The 20513-nt window shown below is 41.5% G+C and overlaps 1 protein-coding gene across 1 annotated transcript; it reads right to left on the reverse strand.

The window, feature by feature from the left end:
* Nucleotides 1–2178: 2178 nt before the first annotated feature.
* Nucleotides 2179–19769, reverse strand: LOC144518890 (collagen alpha-4(VI) chain-like). Its single transcript, XM_078251761.1, has 3 exons — nt 19662–19769; nt 16125–16229; nt 2179–3059 (listed from the first exon to the last, which is right to left on the reverse strand). Exons 2-3 carry the CDS (start codon nt 16198–16200, stop codon nt 2470–2472), a joined length of 666 nt encoding a protein of 221 aa, XP_078107887.1. The 5' UTR covers nt 16201–16229; nt 19662–19769; the 3' UTR covers nt 2179–2469.
* Between the last annotated feature and the right edge of the window lie 744 nt (nt 19770–20513).

Raw genomic sequence — 20513 nt, forward strand, 5'->3', positions numbered from 1 at the left:
ATTCAATGTACTCGAGTGTTTCCATTTTCTGCTCCTTTCTACTTGCACTCCACTACATCTCAGAGGGAAATATTGTACTTTTTACTCCACTATACATTTGTTTGACAGTCAAATAAATGTAGTTAAAAGTGTAAAGTATTACAGTAGAAGTATAGTAGCTCAAAACAGTATTTTACTGTTTGATTTTTCCCTTGACATGTTCTAAATTTGAAGGTAAACTCTGATCCTGTGAGTAAACATAGTTTAACTGGGTGTGTTTGGTTTAACTTCCTCTACATCCCTGCTGCTGAGTGTCCTGTCTGATGGCGCCCCCTGCTGGTCGGTGGGAGAAACTACCGGAGAAATCAAAACCCAGCTGAGAATGTGAGGCTCATATTCACATTTGGGCGCCTTCCTAGGGAGGTGTTCCAGGCACGTCCAGCTGGGAGGAGGCCTCGGGGAGACCCAGGACTAGGTGGAGGGATTATATCTCTAACCTGGCCTGGGAACGCCTCGGGATCCCCCAGTCGGAGCTGGTTAATGTGGCCCGGGAAAGGGAAGTTTGGGGTCCCCTGCTGGAGCTGCTGCCCCCGCGACCCGACCCCGGATAAGCGGATGAAGATGGAAGATGGAAGATGGATATTCACATTTGATTATGGTGCTAAAACAGTCTCCCAAGTATTTGTAACTCGTGAAACACAATGCACACATGAATGTAGAGCAATTTGTATCCGCAAATGCGTATCTGTGTCCGTGCGTCTAATTTGTAACTCGTATTTCATCATTTGTAAATGAACTTAGTATTTTTCAATGTAAAAATATTTGTAAATCTCCTACTTGTGTGGCTACTTTTGAGACTGTTTTTCCACGCTGTTGTTGTCACAAACAATTCATGTCTCAGGTGACGATCCCAGCACTCTCCAGTATATGGAGGTAATGCAACATTTATTGTTACAGATTTCAGACTCAATCTTGTCTTATTCTTACATTAAGTGCCTTAATGTTCCACTTTCATAAACCAAAACCAGTTTTTTAATTTATTTTGTATTTAGCTTCTTTTTTAACTTATTCTTCATGGTTTCTCAGCATTTTATTTTTAGGTTTACCTAAATATCCTCCCTTTTGGAAATCCATAATCTCTATGATTCCGGTCCATATCAATCCATCATGATTCCCACAAAAGGCCCTCCCGGCCTCTGTTTTTACTCCCTTGTCCTCCCATTTCACACAAAGGACAGTAATACTAGTCCTGGACTAGTAAACACAGTCGTCACCATGTATCTTGGCTTGTTCCTAGGCACATTCAAAGTTAACCTTTGTGTTGTCCTCGGGTCAAATTTGACACGTTTTCAAAGTTTTTAACGTCAGAAATATGGGTTTCTTTCAAACAAATTGCTCAAAAATAACTTGTAACGTGTACGTTGTATAGAACCCATACATTTAAAAAAAAGGATTATTTCCATTAAATTTTGGGTCTTTAATTTTAATTGTATAGCATTTGAAAAGAATGTTTGAAATGGTTTCAAAAACCGTATCCTGACTAAACTTTGACAGTATGTGTCCTCACCATCCTCTGATCTTAACTCATAGTCAAAATAATTCATAATTTCTGCATTTTTTACCAAAAACATTTTTTGACCATGAAAAAACGTCAGATAAAGCACCAAAAAAAGTTGACCCGGAAAGACAACTACTTCATGGTCGACGGGAAGACAACATTAACAGGGTTAAAGGCGTTACGTCTAGGACGTAAGCGAGAAATCCCTTCTCGTCTTTAGTAGTAAGAGGTTCTGTTTGTTTGTCTTACAGTATCTTGTAATTCTGAATTTGCTTCATTTATATAACTATATATATATATATATATATATATATATATATACATACACACACACATCATTTTGACTTATAATTAAATTTTCTTAAAGAAAAAACTGGAATTTCAACTTCTCACTGAATTTAGGAGATTATTTCCCTTCGTCTAGATCGGTGTGGAGTTGATCGGTGACCGTTGGGTGCCTTTATCCTCTTGTCTTCCAATCCCATTTTTTGTGGAGGCAGAGGAAAGGTGAGCAGCCTCTGCACCCTCCAGATCCCTGACGGACTCACACCTGATCCCACTTCTGATACCAAATTGTTGTAGAAAATGTCTTTGGTGGTCGGTGATGAAGCTGGAAATTAAGATTGTCTGACACACTGGAGTTATTCATGTTATTTTCTTTATTATTCTTGCAAGTAGAAGGAGACAGTTTTTACTGCCAAGTACATCAGCTACATGATCTTTAAGATAATTGAGCACTTATAATGGATCCCTATAACTGATAGATTATATAATATAGAAAACAGAGTAAATGTTGTATAGTATGAAAGTAAATACATATAAAGTCATGAAAATATAAAAACATGCAGTAATGGATAATATATGAAAGAAATATCACACATCAGTGTGACAGATAAAAACTTCCCACTACAGGTAGCTCCTTCCTCCCAATCTTATGGCGATATCAATGGTGGAGTGGGGTTGGGGGAGGGTTTGGTGTGTTCGCACATGACGTCGACCACCCTTTGCTTGAGAGAGTGCAAAACATCATAGTTCCGCACAGTGAACAGCCTCTCTGGGGTGCCAGCAATCTGCAGGAGCTGCAGGTAGTGGAGATCTCCAACGCCGATGGCAAATATCGTAATGTTCCGATCCCTGAGAACGTCAGCTGCGTCCTCCACGTCATCACGAGAATCACCATCTGTGATCACCACCAGTTTTTTGGGGACCCGGTCACGGCTGCCCCTCGACTCCTCAAAGTAATTCTTAATGTGATCCAAGGCTTTCCCTAAGTAGGAGTTTCCACCTGTGTAATCCACTTCAAGGATGTGTGTGTTCAAATCCTCCTTATTGTAGTACTTGTTGAGGTAAAACTCATCCTTAGGATTGTCACTGAACTGGCAAAGTCCAATGTGCACCAACTTTTCACCGACTTCAAAGCTGTTGACTAATGTTGTCGTGAAGTTTTTCATGATACTGTGTTCGTCTTGGTTGATGCTGCTAGACCGATCAAGTAGGAAGACAAAATCGCCACTCTTGCAAGCTGCCAAAGCAAAAAAAAAAGAGAGAAAGGCATTTGTCTACATTACTAATACACAAGTGTGCCTTGGAATTATAACTGTATAGCCGGCGTTAATTTGATTGATCAATTTCAGAAGGTCGGTCTTAAAAGACCCTAACGTTTGTTGAGCTATGCCGCTGTCCACCAGGAAGAAAATATCTGCAAACCTTTCTGCCAAAGCTGCAAGAAGAAGAAAATCATGAACATTATTACATTGTGTTATAGTTTAATACAGTCAAGTCAATATTGCCTGGCTCCTCCCAGCCACCTCTCAAAGTTATAGTTAATTTGTCTTCATTTGGCTTGCACTGGAGCTTCTTGGACCTCTCAGCAGCAGCCTCGTGCTGTCATTATAAGCCACTATGAGTTTTCTAATGCTGCCTTGCTCATAACGGCACCACAGGTAGGCAGTATACAAAGGTGTACAATACGCTCTAAAGAGTGAGATCTTCACAGGTGCAGAGCACATGCTAAACTTACGACACAGCATGTTCGCTTGAGCATACAGCTTCCGACGCTGCCTATAGATATCCTTGTCATCAGACAGGTCATTTGCAATATTATAGCCCAAATATGTAATCTTACTGCACACCCTAAGTGCAGTGCCAGATAGATAGAAGTCAGGGAAGGTTGACTGTGTTCTCTACGCCCCCTATGCTTTAGCCACGCCCCATTTCACAGCTAATGAACTGTATGGCGTAGAGTCTTGTGTGAGGTATCATTGAACTCAGCAGAGAGTTCCTTTTTGATTGTGATGGTTTGACCCGCCCCCTATGCGTTAGCTACGCGCCTTTTCATAACTAGCGACCCGTTTAATGTAGAGTCTTGTGTGAGGTGTCAATGAACTCAGAAGAGAGTTTGTTTGTCATTGGTCATGGTTTGGCCCGCCCCCTATGTTTAAGCCACGCCCCTTTTCATAACTGGTGACCCATTTAAGGTAAAGTCTTGTGTGAGGTATCATTGAACTCAACAGAGAGTTCCGTTTTCATTGGCCATGGTTTGGCCCGCCCCCTATCATTTAGCCACGCCCCTTTCACAGCTAATTAACTGTACGACGTAGGGTCTTGTGTGAGGTATCATTGAACTCAGCAGGGAGTTCCCTTTTCATTGGTGACGATTTGCGGTGTCTGACTGCCGCGCAAATGCAAAGTTGCAAGGAGCGGCGTCCGCCAGTAACCCTGATGCACGCAGAGGCGTAAGGGCCCGTCCAACGCTGCTTGCAGCTTTAATTAGGGCCCGAGTGCCGACAGCGGCGAAGGCCATTTTGGAACTGAAGGAATTATTATTATTCTTTTTCCCGGCAAATTAATTGCCTTTTTGAGGGGCTTAACATATTCAAAAACTCACCAAATTTGGCGGTCGCATCAAGTCTGGTGAAAATGTACGTATTTTAAGGGTTTTAAGCGCCCCCTACAAAATTATACATGATACATATGTATCATGTCAAGACGCACGGAAAACGTCATTGGAGCCATACCCTAAACCCAACAGCAAGTCCACCATTTTGAATTGAAAGTTCGAAATTAGTGAGATTTTGGCCATTTCCACATGTCGTACTTTAATGAACTCCTCCTAGAGATTTCATCTGGCGGACTTCAAATTTGGTCTGTACCATCTCAACACGTTAAAGATGAAAAGTCATTAAAAGAAAAACTTTTCGTCAAACGGTGTGGGCGTGGCACGGCGGCCATTTTGAGTGTTTAGCGATGAACGAGAAAGTGGCTGTAACTAGAATGTGCATTGTCATATCTGCTTGAAATTTCCCACAATCAACAAGAGTCCAGGCCTGAGGACATATACAGGCCAATATTGACTTTGGTCATAGCGCCCCCCGCTGGCAACAGGAAATCAGCCTCATATGACAAACATCATCCGATTTACATGAAACTTAGAATGTGTGGTCTACATGTGATACTGAGCCCCCCCCTATACTTTAACCACGCCCACTTACTCAGGCCACTTTCATAACATTTGAACCGTTTAAGGTAGACCCTTGTGTGAGGTATCATTGAACTCAGCAGAGAGTTTGTTTGTCATTGGTCATGGTTTTGCCTGCCCCCTATGTTTAAGCCACGCCCCCCTTTCATAACTGGTGACCCATTTAAGGTAGAGTCTTGTGTGAGGTATCGTTGAACTCAGCAGAGACTTCCTTTTTCATTGGTTATGGTTTCATTGGTCAAAATGGTCTCGCTAGCGCCCCCTACAAAATTAAAAAAATTGAGCCCCTGCAGCACGTTTAATGTAGACTCACTGAACTTGGTAAACATATGTATCATGTCAAGACGCACAGAAAACGTCATTGGAGCTATACCCTAAACCCAACAGAAAGTCCACGCTAAAGTTTGGCCATTTCCACGTCGTACTTTAATGAACTCCTCCTAGAGATTTCATCTGGCGGACTTCAAATTTGGTCTGTACCATCTCAACACGTTAAAGATGAAAAGTCATTAAAAGAAAAACTTTTCGTCAAACGGTATGGGCGTGGCACGGTGGCCATTTTGAGTGTTTAGCGATGAACGAGAAAGTGGCTGTAACTAGAATGTGCATTGTCATATCTGCTTGAAATTTCCCACAATCAACAAGAGTCCAGGCCTGAGGACATATACAGGCCAATATTGACTTTTGGTCATAGCGCCCCCCGCTGGCAACAGGAAATCAGCCTCATATGACAAACATCATCCGATTTACATGAAACTTAGAATGTGTGGTCTACATGTGATACTGAGCCCCCCCCTATACTTTAACCACGCCCACTTACTCAGGCCACTTTCATAACATTTGAACCGTTTAAGGTAGACCCTTGTGTGAGGTATCATTGAACTCAGCAGAGAGTTTGTTTGTCATTGGTCATGGTTTTGCCTGCCCCCTATGTTTAAGCCACGCCCCCTTTCATAACTGGTGACCCATTTAAGGTAGAGTCTTGTGTGAGGTATCGTTGAACTCAGCAGAGACTTCCTTTTTCATTGGTTATGGTTTCATTGGTCAAAATGGCTCGCTAGCGCCCCCTACAAAATTAAAAAAATTGAGCCCCTGCAGCACGTTTAATGTAGACTCACTGAACTTGGTAAACATATGTATCATGTCAAGACGCACAGAAAACGTCATTGGAGCTATACCCTAAACCCAACAGAAAGTCCGCTAAAGTTTGGCCATTTCCACGTCGTACTTTAACAAACTTCTCCTAGAGATTTCATCCGATCAACTTCAAATTTGTTAAAAAAATTTCGTCATAGGGCGTGGCCTCGGCAGGGCGCCCATTTTGTGTGTTTCACCATCAAAACAGGAAGTAGGTGTAACTTGAGTGTACATTGTCCAATTGGCTCGAAACTTTTCATTCCATCTATCTATCCATCCATCCATCTATATCCATCCATCTATATATATATATAAAGTGTAAACTGTAAAGCAGTTTAAGCTGTTCATAAGCCTATAAGCATAGTCTTGTATTTTGTTTTAATTTTTCCGAGTCAGTAGTCAGTAAATGCAACTCAGCTATCTAGTTAACATTTTACCATCGCAAGATTTGTTATTCAGTTCTACTAGTTGTACGACACTCACGGCTCCCTGCATGGACACTGCTAAAACGTTGTCTGTGTCAGAGCTAGAGGCCAAAACAATGCAGTATATCATCCAAAACAACAACAGCTGTGATTGGAAACCGGAGCCAAGTAAAGTTCGGAAAATAAGATCCCTTGTCGTGTGTACCATGATGAAAGGAGGAAAAATAATTCTGGAGCCAATTACAACACATTGCCAGAACCCCAGTGGCCTAAATTAGCCACATTTGATGGAAATGAGGATTGGGACTCTTTTCTGATGCCGTTTGAACATCAAGCCAGGACATATGGGTGGAGTGCCATAAAACGAGTGGACAGGCTGCATGAGTGTTTAAGAGGAGCTGCAGTGCGGTGCGTCTGCTCGCTACCAGAGCGCACAAGGGAAGATTATGTTCTCCTGGTAGAGCAACTCACTCAACGCTTTGGGAAAAAAGACCCCCCCCCCCAACCACAATAAGGAGGAAGCTTGGAGAACTCCGACAAGGATGAGAGACATCAGCTGAGTTTGCAGAGGAGGTGAGACGCCTTATCACACTTGCATATCCAGGAGTAGATCTCCAGCTGCAGGACCAACTAGCAACTGATGCTTTCCTCAAAGGCTTATGAAACCAAAAGGTGGCTTATGAAGTCATGAATCGTGACCCAGGTTCCCTCGTTGAGGCCCAAAAGTTTGTGGAGGCCCATGAGCATAACTTCAAAGCTACTGTGGGCGTGACAATGAAATAAAGAACAGAGCAAAATGCATCTCATAGGTTGATGAAGGAGACATGTGTGAAGATACTGCTACTATGTTCCGCAGGGTCCAGACCCCCCACCATATTACATCTGATCAGTTTGCTGCACTAATGGATCAAGTGAAGACCCTTGTTAACACAGTGGGAAACCTACAGCTGCAGGTTGAAAATCTCCAGTCTACAAACACAGGACCCCAACAGCTCAAATCAGCCCAAAGCTTTGTACCAGAAAGAAACAAAATTATCAGCAGGTGCAACCCAACATAGGGCACTCTCAAACACCAAGCCCAAATCGTGGCACAGCCGGCCCATGTTTTAAATGTGGGGAAACAGGACATTTCAGAAAGGACATTGTTAGGCCACCCAGCCCAGTGGCTGCACGCAACCATAGTGACAGGCATATAGACTACCTGCTGCTGTCAGATGGAGCCCCTAACTCAGACCTCCAACTACAAGGTCGGCGGATTGGCTGCACCAAGAAGAGAGGCGAGAGTTTACAAATTCCCCTGACCATAAATGGCATTCCAACGCAAGCTGTGGCAGACACTGGAGCTCAAACAACTGTGATATCAGAGGAGCTGTACCAAAGTATTCTGAAGAGCAACATGGCACCTGCAGACCTACACCAGACCTACCTACTGAATGCAGGAGTTGGCGACGGCATGAAAGCTAAACATGGGCTCACAGTGACCTTTCAAATTGGATCCAAGTCTATTAACTGGGAAGTGCATGTAGCCCAGATAAGAGACTCTGTCCTCCTCAGATTGGATTTGATGAAAGCCCATGATATTGTCATCTATACCCGTGGCAAGGTTTTCATTGCAGGTGAACTTGGGCCCTCAAAAATCATGCGAGATAATGGATCAGACTACTGTGTGACTAGAGTGTCTCTTGGAGAAACCCCCATAAAACCAGCTACATCTGAATGTGTCATGTGGGGTGAAGTGGAGGACCCAAGGCCAGGGGTTACAGCAGTGCTAGCCTCTGGGAGTGTTGTTGTCACCATGGACAAAAAGGTGCCAATCAGGGTGTGCAATTTCTCCACCAAGAGAACAGCCCTACCAAAACGAGCATGCCTCGGAGTCCTCATCGAAGCTTATCCTGAACCCCCATGTGAACCAAAGCAAAGTGCAGTACCTACCCATACAGAAGACAGTGCACCATCACTAGTGGTGGGGGCCTGGTTGCTGCTACAAGTGAGGCTCTCAGTGAGGAACAACAACAGCGGTTCATTCAGTTACTGCTCACGTACCAATCCATCTTTGCTAAAAGTGACTCTGACCTTGGTTACATGTCTGCTGTTACGCACAAGATTGACACTGGTTCTGCTAGGCCTGTACGTCAGTACGTGAGAAGAACTCCTCTTGGATGTCAAGGTGAAGAGGAAGCACATCGTAAAGCCATGCTGGAAGCGGGTGTAATCACGCCATCAGCATCCGAGTGGGCCTCTCCAGTGGTCATAATGTGCTAAAAGTACAGAGGAGTAAGGTGGTGCGTAGACTACCACTGTTTGAACAATCTGACTATGAAGGATGCTTATCCACTGCCCCAGATTGAAGAATGCCTTGATGTTGTTGGTGGAGCTACCATGTTCTCTACCCTCGACCTTCAGTCTGGCTACTGGCAGATTGCAGTGGATAACAAAGATTGTGAGAAGACGGCATTCATCACCAAATGGGGCCTTTATGAATACCGAATGCCATTTGGACTCTATAACACGCCGAGTACGTTTCAGAGAGCAATGGAGCTCGTCCTCAGAGTCCTCCAGTGGGAAACCCTTCTCATCTACCTGGATGATGTCATTGTCATCTGCAACGGAGTGGACCAAAGCTTGGATCGGCTTGAGCAGGTCTTTCAGAGGTTTCAAAGCTATGGACTAAAGCTAAAGCCATCAAAATGTCATCTGCTTCAAGAAGAAGTTCTCTTCCTGGGCCACATTGTGAGTGGCGAAGTAGTCGGAATAAAACCAGCTCTTGTCAAAGATGTACAGCAGTGGAACCCCCCCCAACAACCTGCAAGAGCTGCAAGCCTTCCATGGGCTATGTAACTACTACCGCAAGTTTGTCCCAAGATTTGCAGAGCTGGCAAGCCCCCTTCAAAATCTTCTCAAAAAAGGGTCTTTGTTCCTATGGATTGACGAGCACCAAGCCACTTTTACTAAGCTCAAAGAAAAACTGACCACTGCACCTGTGTTGGGGTACCCTCGTGCGGAAGGCAAGTTCATTCTCGATACAGACACCTCAAACAACAGTGTCGGAGCTGTCCTGTCGCAAGTCCAGTGGGAGGAAGAGCGAGTTCTGACATATGCCAGCAGCCACCTTTCACCAGCTCAACAAAGGTGCTGCGTCACCCGTCGTGAGTTACTTGCGGTTGTTCGTTTCCAACACAGTCTCACTCCGTACTCGTCAAATGTATGACGCATGGTCAAGGACCCCTGGCATTAAGTTTCAACGAAATAGGGGTACCCGTTGCCTTATTTGTCGACGGGGGGGTCTGTCAGATAGACACATATCTGACGGTGAGGTAATCCCTCACCGTCAGATATAGATGAAAGGAAAAAACACGCCCCCTTAACTCGAAATCTGTGACTTTTTTATTATTGATATTTTTAGCCCAATAACCGCTGTTTTAATCAACATTATTCACAAGATATTATCATGGTTTATATGCATTTTGGCCAGGGAAGCTGGGTTGCCTTTTTGTTTTATATTTTTAATAGGGCTGTCAAAATAACGCGTTAATTTCAATTAATGAATCTGAGAAAAAATAAGGCAGATTAATCTATTCCATATTGACGTTTGACCCGGAGCTGTTCTAGCCACCATTGGACTGTAAAATGAAGGAGGGAGACGAGAATGTTCTGCCTGGATCATGAATTGGAACATTTACTTGTAAAAAATCTTTTTCCTGCCAACCCTGGCTACTGAAATCTGGTGCCACTGATATGTCTGCGCTTCTCTCTGATGCTCTGAAGACGATACAGGCAACACAAACACCGCTGCACGTGACGCTAGTTAACACAATACTCAACAGCAGCTAACGTTAGCTACTCAACAGCAGCTAACGTTAGCCTACCGCTAGCTAGTTAACACTATACTCAACAGCAGCTAACGTTAGCTACTCAACAGCAGCTAACGTTAGCCTACCGCTAGCTAGTTAACACTATACTCAACAGCAGCTAACGTTAGCCTACCGCTAGCTAGTAGCTGGATTAAACACGGTTAAAATGCTGACAGCTAACACTAAACGGTGTAAAGTGTGACTGTGTTTTACTGTAGAGGATTCAACACCGGTATGTAACAATCTGCAGCACAGATGGTGCGTTCAATGAAACTGGTAAACTACAGCCTTGTGGTGCATTTGAAGTTATTGTAAATGTCCTTTTACCATCTGGTTGTTGTTTTTGTCGTTCAACAGCAATTTACTAGTGAAATAAGTTAGTGTTATTGTTATACATTATTATTAAATCATTTAATTGTGACCATATGGCCTTAGCAATAAACAAGCCGTTCTTTAATGTCACCAACTGTTGTTTAGTACCCTTTTTTTCTTTTCTTTTTTTAACTTTCTTAAAAAGTATCGGTTCAGGCACCGTTAATTATGTATGCGATTAAATTCGATTAATTAATCACAGAGTATGTAATTAATTAGATGACATTTTTTAATCGATTGACAGCCCTAATTTTATTATTATTAAAAATATTATTTATTATTAACTATAACGCTACATCTATCAACATTTATTTAGATGTCATCATGGTATTCATTTCTTTATTTTAATAATATTATTTCGGTCTTATTACCGGTGAAATATTACACTATGCTGTTATACAGAACATTACGATATGATCCGAGCTAGACGCATTCAAAGCTGATATCCCACAATGCAATGCGGCCATTCATTTCAAAGAATTGGGCAGCAATCAGCGGGTCTTTAACGCCAGTATCGCTTCAATGTACATATATACAATCAGTGGTTTAGTCACCAGCAACAACACGTTGCTCAGCTTTGTTCCAGTAAGTTATACACCATGATAACATTTAAACTAATCTGTGGAATACTCTGGAAGTGACAGAGTAGTATGTCCCGCTCAGTGGATAAGAAGATAAAAATACATAATATTCGTAATATTGATGTTTTTGTCTAACGTTGTATTTGAGGATTTAAACAATAAAGATAGCAATAACAATAAAATACAGTTACATGTATTTGTCTCATGTACTGTTTGCTGGAATGGAGCCCATTCATGGCCGACAGCAGAAACACAGGAGTCGAACATGTCCCCCCTCCCACCCCGGAAGAACTACAAGTACATAAGCTTTGTAACAGCTTCTGTGGCGTCTCTTATGGGAGTTGTAGTTTTTAAATATATTGGTATATTTCTCATAATTAGAAGTTGGCAGTGTTTAGTTTTGGATACACCCTGGGGTTTTTTGGGATGGGGAACACACTGGTGTCATCAGATTTTAAAAATCAAATCGTTAAATAGGTGAAAATAGCTTATTACCATATTTGACAGTGCTTACAGTGGGGAAACTTTGAAAACCATATCTACATGAGAGCTGAGGTCCAGAGCTTTCTATAACAGCTGGTCCTATGTGTGTAGCACCTTCTATAACAGCTGGTCCTATGTGTGTAGTACCTTCTATAACAGCTGGTCTACATGTGTGTAGCACCTTCTATAACAGCTGGTCTACATGTGTGTAGCACCTTCTATAACAGCTGGTCCTATGTGTGTAGTACCTTATATAACAGCTGGTCCTATGTGTGTAGGACCTTCTATAACAGCTGGTCCTATGTGTGTAGTACCTTATATAACAGCTGGTCCTATGTGTGTAGGACCTTCTATAACAGCTGGTCCTATGTGTGTAGCACCTTCTGTTGCTAAATGCCAAGCCTTCAACGATGTAATGGATGTAATGGGTTTAATATTTCAAAGCAGGAGTCACATCATGGAGACCACTTTGCAGGCGATATGCTTCACACACAACACTTGACATATTGTTTTATCATACAGCTGACATATACTTACAATAAAAAAAACATAAAGTGATATGTAGTCATACTGAAGCACATCACACAGCAACAATATATTGCTTACAAACAGTGACAAGAGCAACACACAACCATATGCATCATATCATGAAGCTATTGCACAACACCCGCAGCCTCAAGCAACATTATTTAAAGTTTTAATTGAGCCAGGTCCAAATAGGATAAGAGCTCATACTTGGCATGGAGAATAAAGATCAGACCATATTCTCTGTGCATGTCTGGAGAGACTGGTTTCTATTCCTCTTCACAACCTTCGTGACAGTCATATGAATATGCTCTGTAATGCAGCCTAGTATAACATAAACCATGTGATTCACCGTGGGTGTCTGCTCTAAATGATAACACACACTTTCAACACGGGCCTTCCAGCCAAAGGTGAACCAATCAGATTTGATTGGTTCATCATTTATGACCTCTGATAGCCTCTGACCCATGTCACGACCCTTTCCTCAGCTTGTGAAATGGTTGAATGAGATGTGTGAGTTGTGTCTGTGTGCAGTATATAGGCTGAGGTAGAAGTGTGCCCAAAATGCCAAAACACATGTTCTATGTGTACACATACCCAAACAAAGCTATACACATCTTACTCTGTGAAGAAAAACCTCGGCAACAATCTGATTATCCTTTTAATTTCCTGAAAATGCTTCCTAAAACTAGTCCATTCTTAATTTTGACTAGGTAGTCTCTGTAAAGGCTACCAAGGTTAGGATGGCTAAGAGCTGTAACCATGATTGATATGAGGATCATCTTCTGAATATAATAATTAATATGTTAGGCCTACCATGAATTGATATTTCAAAAAAGTCATTTATTTAAAACAACTAATAATGCAGTAAATGCCATACATAAATATCCTCATGTTTTTTCCCTTTAGTCTTTGCTATTAATAGTCATCTACTGAAAAACTAGTAAATTGCATTTTTAAATAACTATGCATGTAAAATAAAATAAGAAATGCTTCTCTTTGGATATAGTTTAGTGTTTTTCACAACAGTACAAGTCCAAACAAATGCAAATGAGTCAAACAAGCCATTAGGCTGTAGTTCTAAACACTCAAGGTTTTTTATATAATATATATATATATATATATATATATATAAGGAAAATCAAAGTGCTTGGCAACGTGTTGTTGCTGCTGACTAAACCACTGATTGTATATATGTATATTGAAGCGATACTGGCGTTAAAGACCCGCTGATCGCTGCCCGATTCTCTGAAATGAATGGCCGCATTGCATTGTGGGATATCAGCTTTGAATGCGTCTAGCTCGGATCATATCGTAATGTTCTGTATTACAGCATACTGTAATATTTCACCGGTAATAAGACCGAAATAATATTATTAAAATAAAGAAATAAATACCATGATAACATCTAAATAAATGTTGATAGATGTAGCGTTATAGTTTAAAAATATAAATAAACAAAAAAGCAACCCAGCTTCCCTGGCCGAAATAGACCAAAATAATAACATTAAAAAAAAATACATATAAACCCTGATAATATCTGGTGAATAATGTTGATTAAAACAGCGGTTATTGGGTAAAAATACCAATAATAAAACTGTCACAGATTTCAAGTTAAGGGGGCGTGGTTTCTCTTTCGTCTATATCTGATGGTGAAGGATTAACATGAATGTCTATCTGACGGACCCCCCCGTCGAAAAATAACGCAACGGGTACCCCTATTTCGTTAAAACTTAACGCCAGGCGTCCTTGACCATGCATTTGACGAGTAGGGAGTGAGACTGTGTTGTCGTTTCACATGCCAGTTCCGCCACTATCTACAGGGCAGAAAGTTCCTACTTCGAACCGACCATGGCAGTCTCACCTGGCTTTTCCGGTTCAAATGCCCTGAAGGAAGTAGCTCGCTGGCTTGAAGAGTTAAGCCAGTAAGACTTTCACATTGAGCATCGAGCCAGTAAGCAGTACGCTAAGGCAGATGCCATTTCAAGGCTGCCAGGAGAAAATGTGGACAAATGTGACCAGTTAGAATGTTACCACCGGTCAGATCTACCATGCAAAGGGTGCAAGTACTGCCAGAGAATTCACCAGCAGTGGGCCAAGTTTGAAGATGATGTTGATGACGTTGTGCCACTAGCAGTAAGGTGCACTGAGCCCCAAAGCGACACAAATGGTGATGGCACTCAGTCAGTGGAAGATCAGCCATCTGCAACCTTGCCAGAGAGCACAGAAGTCAACTGGCTTGAATCCCTTAGCCCCGAGCAACTGGCAACATTCCAGAAAGCAGATCCTGTCCTCGCCACCCTTCACACATGGAAAGAAACAGGGACACTCCCCACCAAAAATGAAGTGATGCTCAAGAGCAGTGAGGAAGTTCTGGCTCTGTTGGCCCCAAGTCACACTGAGATAAGGAGTCCTCTATTACTCCTGGGAGAGAGTTGAAGTCCAGCACCCAACCTTGCTGTTATTAGTTCCAGCGTCCATGCAGAAGGAAGTCCTACAGTCATGCCACAACCCTCCATACTCTGGTCAACTGGGAGAAGCTAAAACCCTTGAGCGTGTGCATCAAAGCCATTGGTATGGCATGGGCGGAGATGATGTATGTATGTATGTATGTATGTATGTATGTATGTATGTATGTATGTATGTATGCATGCATACATATACATCATCTCCGACCATGCCATACCAATGGCTTTGATACACACGCTCAAGGGTTTTATGCATACATACATACATATATTCATACTTTAATACAGTCAAGTCAATATTGTCTGGCTCCTCCCAGCCACCTCTCAAAGTTACAGCTAGTTCAGCTTAGTTGAGGAGGGGTCAAATAATTCAGCATAACTGACCTATCAACCCCAGAAAGATGCATGTTTTGACAAGCAAAAGCTGACTGCACAAACAATATGGTGCCAAAATCTATTTTTTCAGGCTTAACACCACTACTTTTCTCATGTGTAGCAGGTCCAACACCGTGAATACCCATTTGCCATTTGTAAACTTCCATGTCTCGCCCCTTTCTATGATGGCAGGCTTTGAGTGGGCCATTTGGAACAGGTACACTTTTGTCTTAGTATGTGTTCGAACAAGACTGTGTAGAAACTGACACCTTAACTACACCTACACATGCACATTTTTTCCTGCGTTCTTCAAAACCGTTACTGGAAATGACAGTAATCAAGTTGAACTTTTTGACAAAATGGCTACCAAAGTGGACTGCAGATTGTAAGAGTAGTAAACCAAATGTAAATTGACCATAAGGGTTAGAGCCAGGGTGGGATAATCAATCAATCAATTAATCCCTGGTTAAGATTCTCAACTCCATATATCCAAACTATATAAGAAAAACAGGAATGTCCTCTTTCATTAGCTACGTAAACAGCTTAGAGGAATTTTGTCTTTTTCAGAATAAGAGCAAAAAATGGAATATTATGTGCATACAAACAAATAAATTATGATAAACTAATGGAAGTACTGTATGTTAAATGGATAGCATAGCTCCAAAATCACCAGTTGTGATGTACACAATGGAAGTTACTGTACTTTTAAAAATTCTACATATATTTTCTTCTGTTTTCTACTCATTCATAGTCTGAAATCTCATTCACAATTTTTCTTAAAAATGGAACCCATCAATACTTTGTTGTCCCAGGGTTCTTTCAAAAGTAAACCATGAATCCCAAACATATACTGTGTTTGACGGCTCATTTACAAACAAACACAACTTCCCACCTGTTCTCTGAGCAGCGATGCCAGAGAGCAATGCTGCTACGATGAGGCTGAAGACGAAACTGGTTCTTCCCATCATGTTGGATCGGCTCGTGAGTTTCTCCCTTCCTACAACACAGATAGAACAGGAGTTAGTGCAGAACTTGTCCTGGTTCTCATCAGCAACTTGCCCCGGGCCATTGGGAAACCCTTACTGTCGAACCCTGAGCATGTAAACATCTTCTAGTAGAAACCCAAAATACAAGAAAGAACCTCCAAATGAGAATAATATGGGACATTTAAAAAACAACACAACTAAAAAAGGAGGGTAATGTTTTTATGTTATTTCATTTTCTCAGGTTTTGTGTTGATATTAAAACACCTTTACATCCAAATTTATGTCCTCAAAATTCCCAACATATCAATACAGAATCAGAAAAATAAAAATAAAAGAACCCTCCAACATAATATCCTACTGTGAATATCCTTTTTCTTTCTAAGGGACCACTTTGAATCATCCCTAGCAATTTAAGATTGATATGTTTTTTTGGGCGCGCCAGCTGCAGGTATTTTTTATTTTTTGTTTTTACAGTGTAGATTTGAATCACTTTGAAAAGCTCCAACTACTTATATGGGCTAAAAATGACCAAATCATCTGTGTACATAAGGTGATTAATTAGTGAGTCACCACCCTTACAACCTGTACCACATGCATTTAAAATCAAAGACAAATCATTCATATACATATTAAAAAGAAAAGGAGACTGAATTCCGCCCTGGCGAACACCATTGGTCACTTGGAAGGGAACAGATGTCACCCCATCTCACTCTCTTCGTCTGATGCGAGTACCAATAAACCAAGATTCTAATTAAAAGACCAGGGATGCCTATTACATTTATCTATAATTTCCTTTAATGCAAAAATACATAAGTCAGTGCCATGCTTTCATTTAAAACCAAATTGGTTATCAGTAGACAGGACGTACCTCTCAAGTCTACACAGTAGAACTGTCTCCAGTACTTTGGACATAACACTGGCCAGAGCTATTGGCCTGTAATTATCTGGGGTCTCATTTATAAAACTGTACATAGGATCCTTACTAAAAGTGTACCTACGCCCAAAAGCCCAAAATGGCATACGCAGATTTACAGATTTGTATCAGATTTATAAAACCGTGCGTATGCACATCTGTAAGCAATGTTCCCTTTATAAATCAGAGATTACCAACAAGTGTGCGTACGTGAATCAGCCTCTTATCCCGCCCTGTACACGCCCATTTCTAACCATAAATAGTCAGTGCAAAGCACCTCGCAGTGTAGGGAATCCTGATCTATAACTACAGGTATTAATAATACGTCCAAAACGGCAGGCATTACGGCACTCGGGGACAGCTCCAATATATCAGACCTAGATTTAACAGAACAATATATTATATCCAAACAAGCCTTAGTGATAAAGTTGAAGATTATATATAATATTTATATTAAAAAAACACTTAGCTGTCTGCCATTTCCCTCTGGCAACCGGTTGCCCCGAGAGTGGCGAGGACCTGTATTTGGACCGGGATGGACCAGGATGGACCGGGATGGCACGGTTCCGGCGCGTTGCCCTACTGGACCCAATTCAGTACATAGACCCAAGAGCGCAGCTTTAGAGAATCTATATCGGCATATTAGCCAGTCATCGTCATAGTCCCTGAAGCCTCTTTCTCTCCTGATTCTTCCATTGGCGTAATCCTCCTGCAGTGCCAGCAGGGCCATCATGCAGCGTTACGCACGGGGGTCACCGCAGTATTTATATGTTTACAACAATTATAGTGATTGATAACACCTTGCCAAAATCACAGCATTGACTAGTGGTATACCTCAGCCCGAGATACAATTTGAAGACGAAAGAAACTGTAATAGGCAAACACACTTTTCTTCATGCAGGTTTTGTCACGAACAGTATTAAAGTTAGGACCGATAATGAGGACATTAAGTGTAACGATTACGCGAGAGCTTAACGGCTGTATTTCCAGACTTTGACATATGATGATATATGCACAGTTTTAAAGACAGATATTTAGTTATTTAGGCTACACTGTGCTCTGCTGTTATCTAATGGTAGGGTATTTGATGCTATCCTGTATTGCATGCAGTCGGGCCATCCCCTCCTCCTGCGCTCCGTAGCGGTGAGACAGCGCTGATTAAACATTAAGAACGATTTTTTTTTTTTTTATTTGTTTTTGTAACACATTTTTATTGGTTTTCAACAGAAACACAAGTTATATATTTTGCCATCATAACAGCGATAGATAAAAAAAAATATATATATATATATATATATAGATATGTTTCCCTGTTTAATACAGCTGCACAGTTCATGCTGGGACTTCAGCAAATTAAAACAGTTTATTTTGTTGTGCGTCTTGTTTATTTTGGGTCACGTCAGTGGAGACAAGTGTTCAAGAAAATGAACTAAAACATCATAAATATATTTACACTCTATGACACTTGTTACACAAAGGTGAGACCTGACGGACCATCTTATTTAGTATGTAAGGAGTTATGTGTGAACGGTGTAATATTTTATACTGTGTCTCTCTCAATCTATTACATGTAAAGGTGGATTTAAATACGTCAATGGTCTCCTGCCAGTCATCCTCAATATACTCTGTGTCGAGATCTTTCTCCCACTTCTGTGCAATGCTTGTAATATCACCTGGACTAAGAGAGTATAGCAATGCATAGAAGGAAGAGATAAAACGTGTGATGCCTCTCCGGGAAATAAGGAACCGCTCTCCATCACTATACATGACTAGATCAGTTGGATGTGTTTATGGAACAATTATCACTGCTGGATTTAATCTTCATGGTAATGCGGATGATATGGAGTGAAGAAATGTGCATGAGGCATCAATACTTGAAAATATTACAAGTAATCATTCTTCCCACATGTACTTTCTGCAGTCTGACTTCAGTTCACCACCTCATCATCTGCGTTGCAAATTGCCATTGTCTCCAAAATGTGCGTACGCACGAGTCAGAGTTTGCTTGGAGCACCGCACATTCTCCCGTCAAGTTTGTTTTTTATAAATCACAACCTTTGCGTGGGAAGTGGCACACGCACATTTTCAGCCACGGTTTGTGCGTATGGCACGTTTATAAATGAGACCCCAGAGCTGTTCAGCTTCCCCACTTTATCTTTAATAACTGGTACTAGCACAACAGAGAGCATAGAATCAGGTAACTCTCCATGAACAAAAAAACCTGTGTAGCATATAGCCATCAGCGGGCACTGTTTATTACTGTCATATTAGTTACTTTACTCATTCAAAGGATTATTCTGGTGTTTATTTATTTTTAACTTCAATCCATGCAACATCTTCCCAAGAGTCAACGAGGAATTGTTAAATAATCCTGATTTCAATATTGACCAAAGTAATTGTGATTATTATTTTCTTTCAGCCCATAAATGTTACCCCTTTAAGTTTACAGATCAAACTTGTAAAATCTACATTGCTGTTACATTTCCATCACTGCACACGTAAGTGAAAAGAAATGTTCAAAGTTACTTACAGAAATGCTGTGGTATGCGCTCCCTCTGTACCCAAACACAGGAGTCCCACAGTCATGTAGCGGCAGGCTCGTTTTCTGGAGGAGGAAGAAGAGGAGGAGAAGGAGGAGGAGGAGGAGGAGGAGGGGGGGTAGGACCGGGCCGCCGAGACTCCTCCCTCCACCTCCCACCACATTCTGCAGGAGAAAAACAAGAACATTTTTGTTTTATGTGTGTGTGAGTCAGAATTGGCTTGTAACACAAAAGATAGAGATCCATTTCACAGGAATCTAGCCTGATCTTTTTCAGAGTTTTCTTTTTTTTTCCTGGATTAAACATGTAATGAAATACAGAAAAAAGGGCTAATAGCACAGGTCAATGAGTCACGTTGGTATCATTTGTACGATTAACAACAAGGAGACAAACTTAGATGTTTCTTTCCAGTCTGTGTCCGTTTCTTTTTATGCATTTTCCTGTTAGGTCAGTTTGTGTTCTCATAATTAGGAAATAGTTCCTCTGTCTGAACGTTTACGACTCCAATCTATTCCCCTTATGTTGGGGCTTTCAGAGACAAACTGAAAACTACACTGTACATTTACTACCATAAGCTGCCAATGTATTCGCCGCTTCGATAGCCGACAGCTGTCTGCTTTGAACGCATTCACGTCACATTGTCTCTCATGGAGCCTCCACGCTAACCACTGAGCTTCCATTCCAAATCATTGCCAAAACTCACAGTCCTAGTATGGAATATGCATGGTCTCTAGAGCTGCAAAGATACATGTGTGTGATGGCAACAGAGGAGATGTTCTGGGGGATTTCTGGAGAAAAGGTTTCAGCTGAATGCTGGACAGCAGTTGAAGGGGGACAGCTAC

This window comes from Sander vitreus, chromosome 6 (genome assembly GCF_031162955.1).
Source record: "Sander vitreus isolate 19-12246 chromosome 6, sanVit1, whole genome shotgun sequence".
NCBI classification, from domain to species: Eukaryota; Metazoa; Chordata; class Actinopteri; order Perciformes; family Percidae; genus Sander; species Sander vitreus.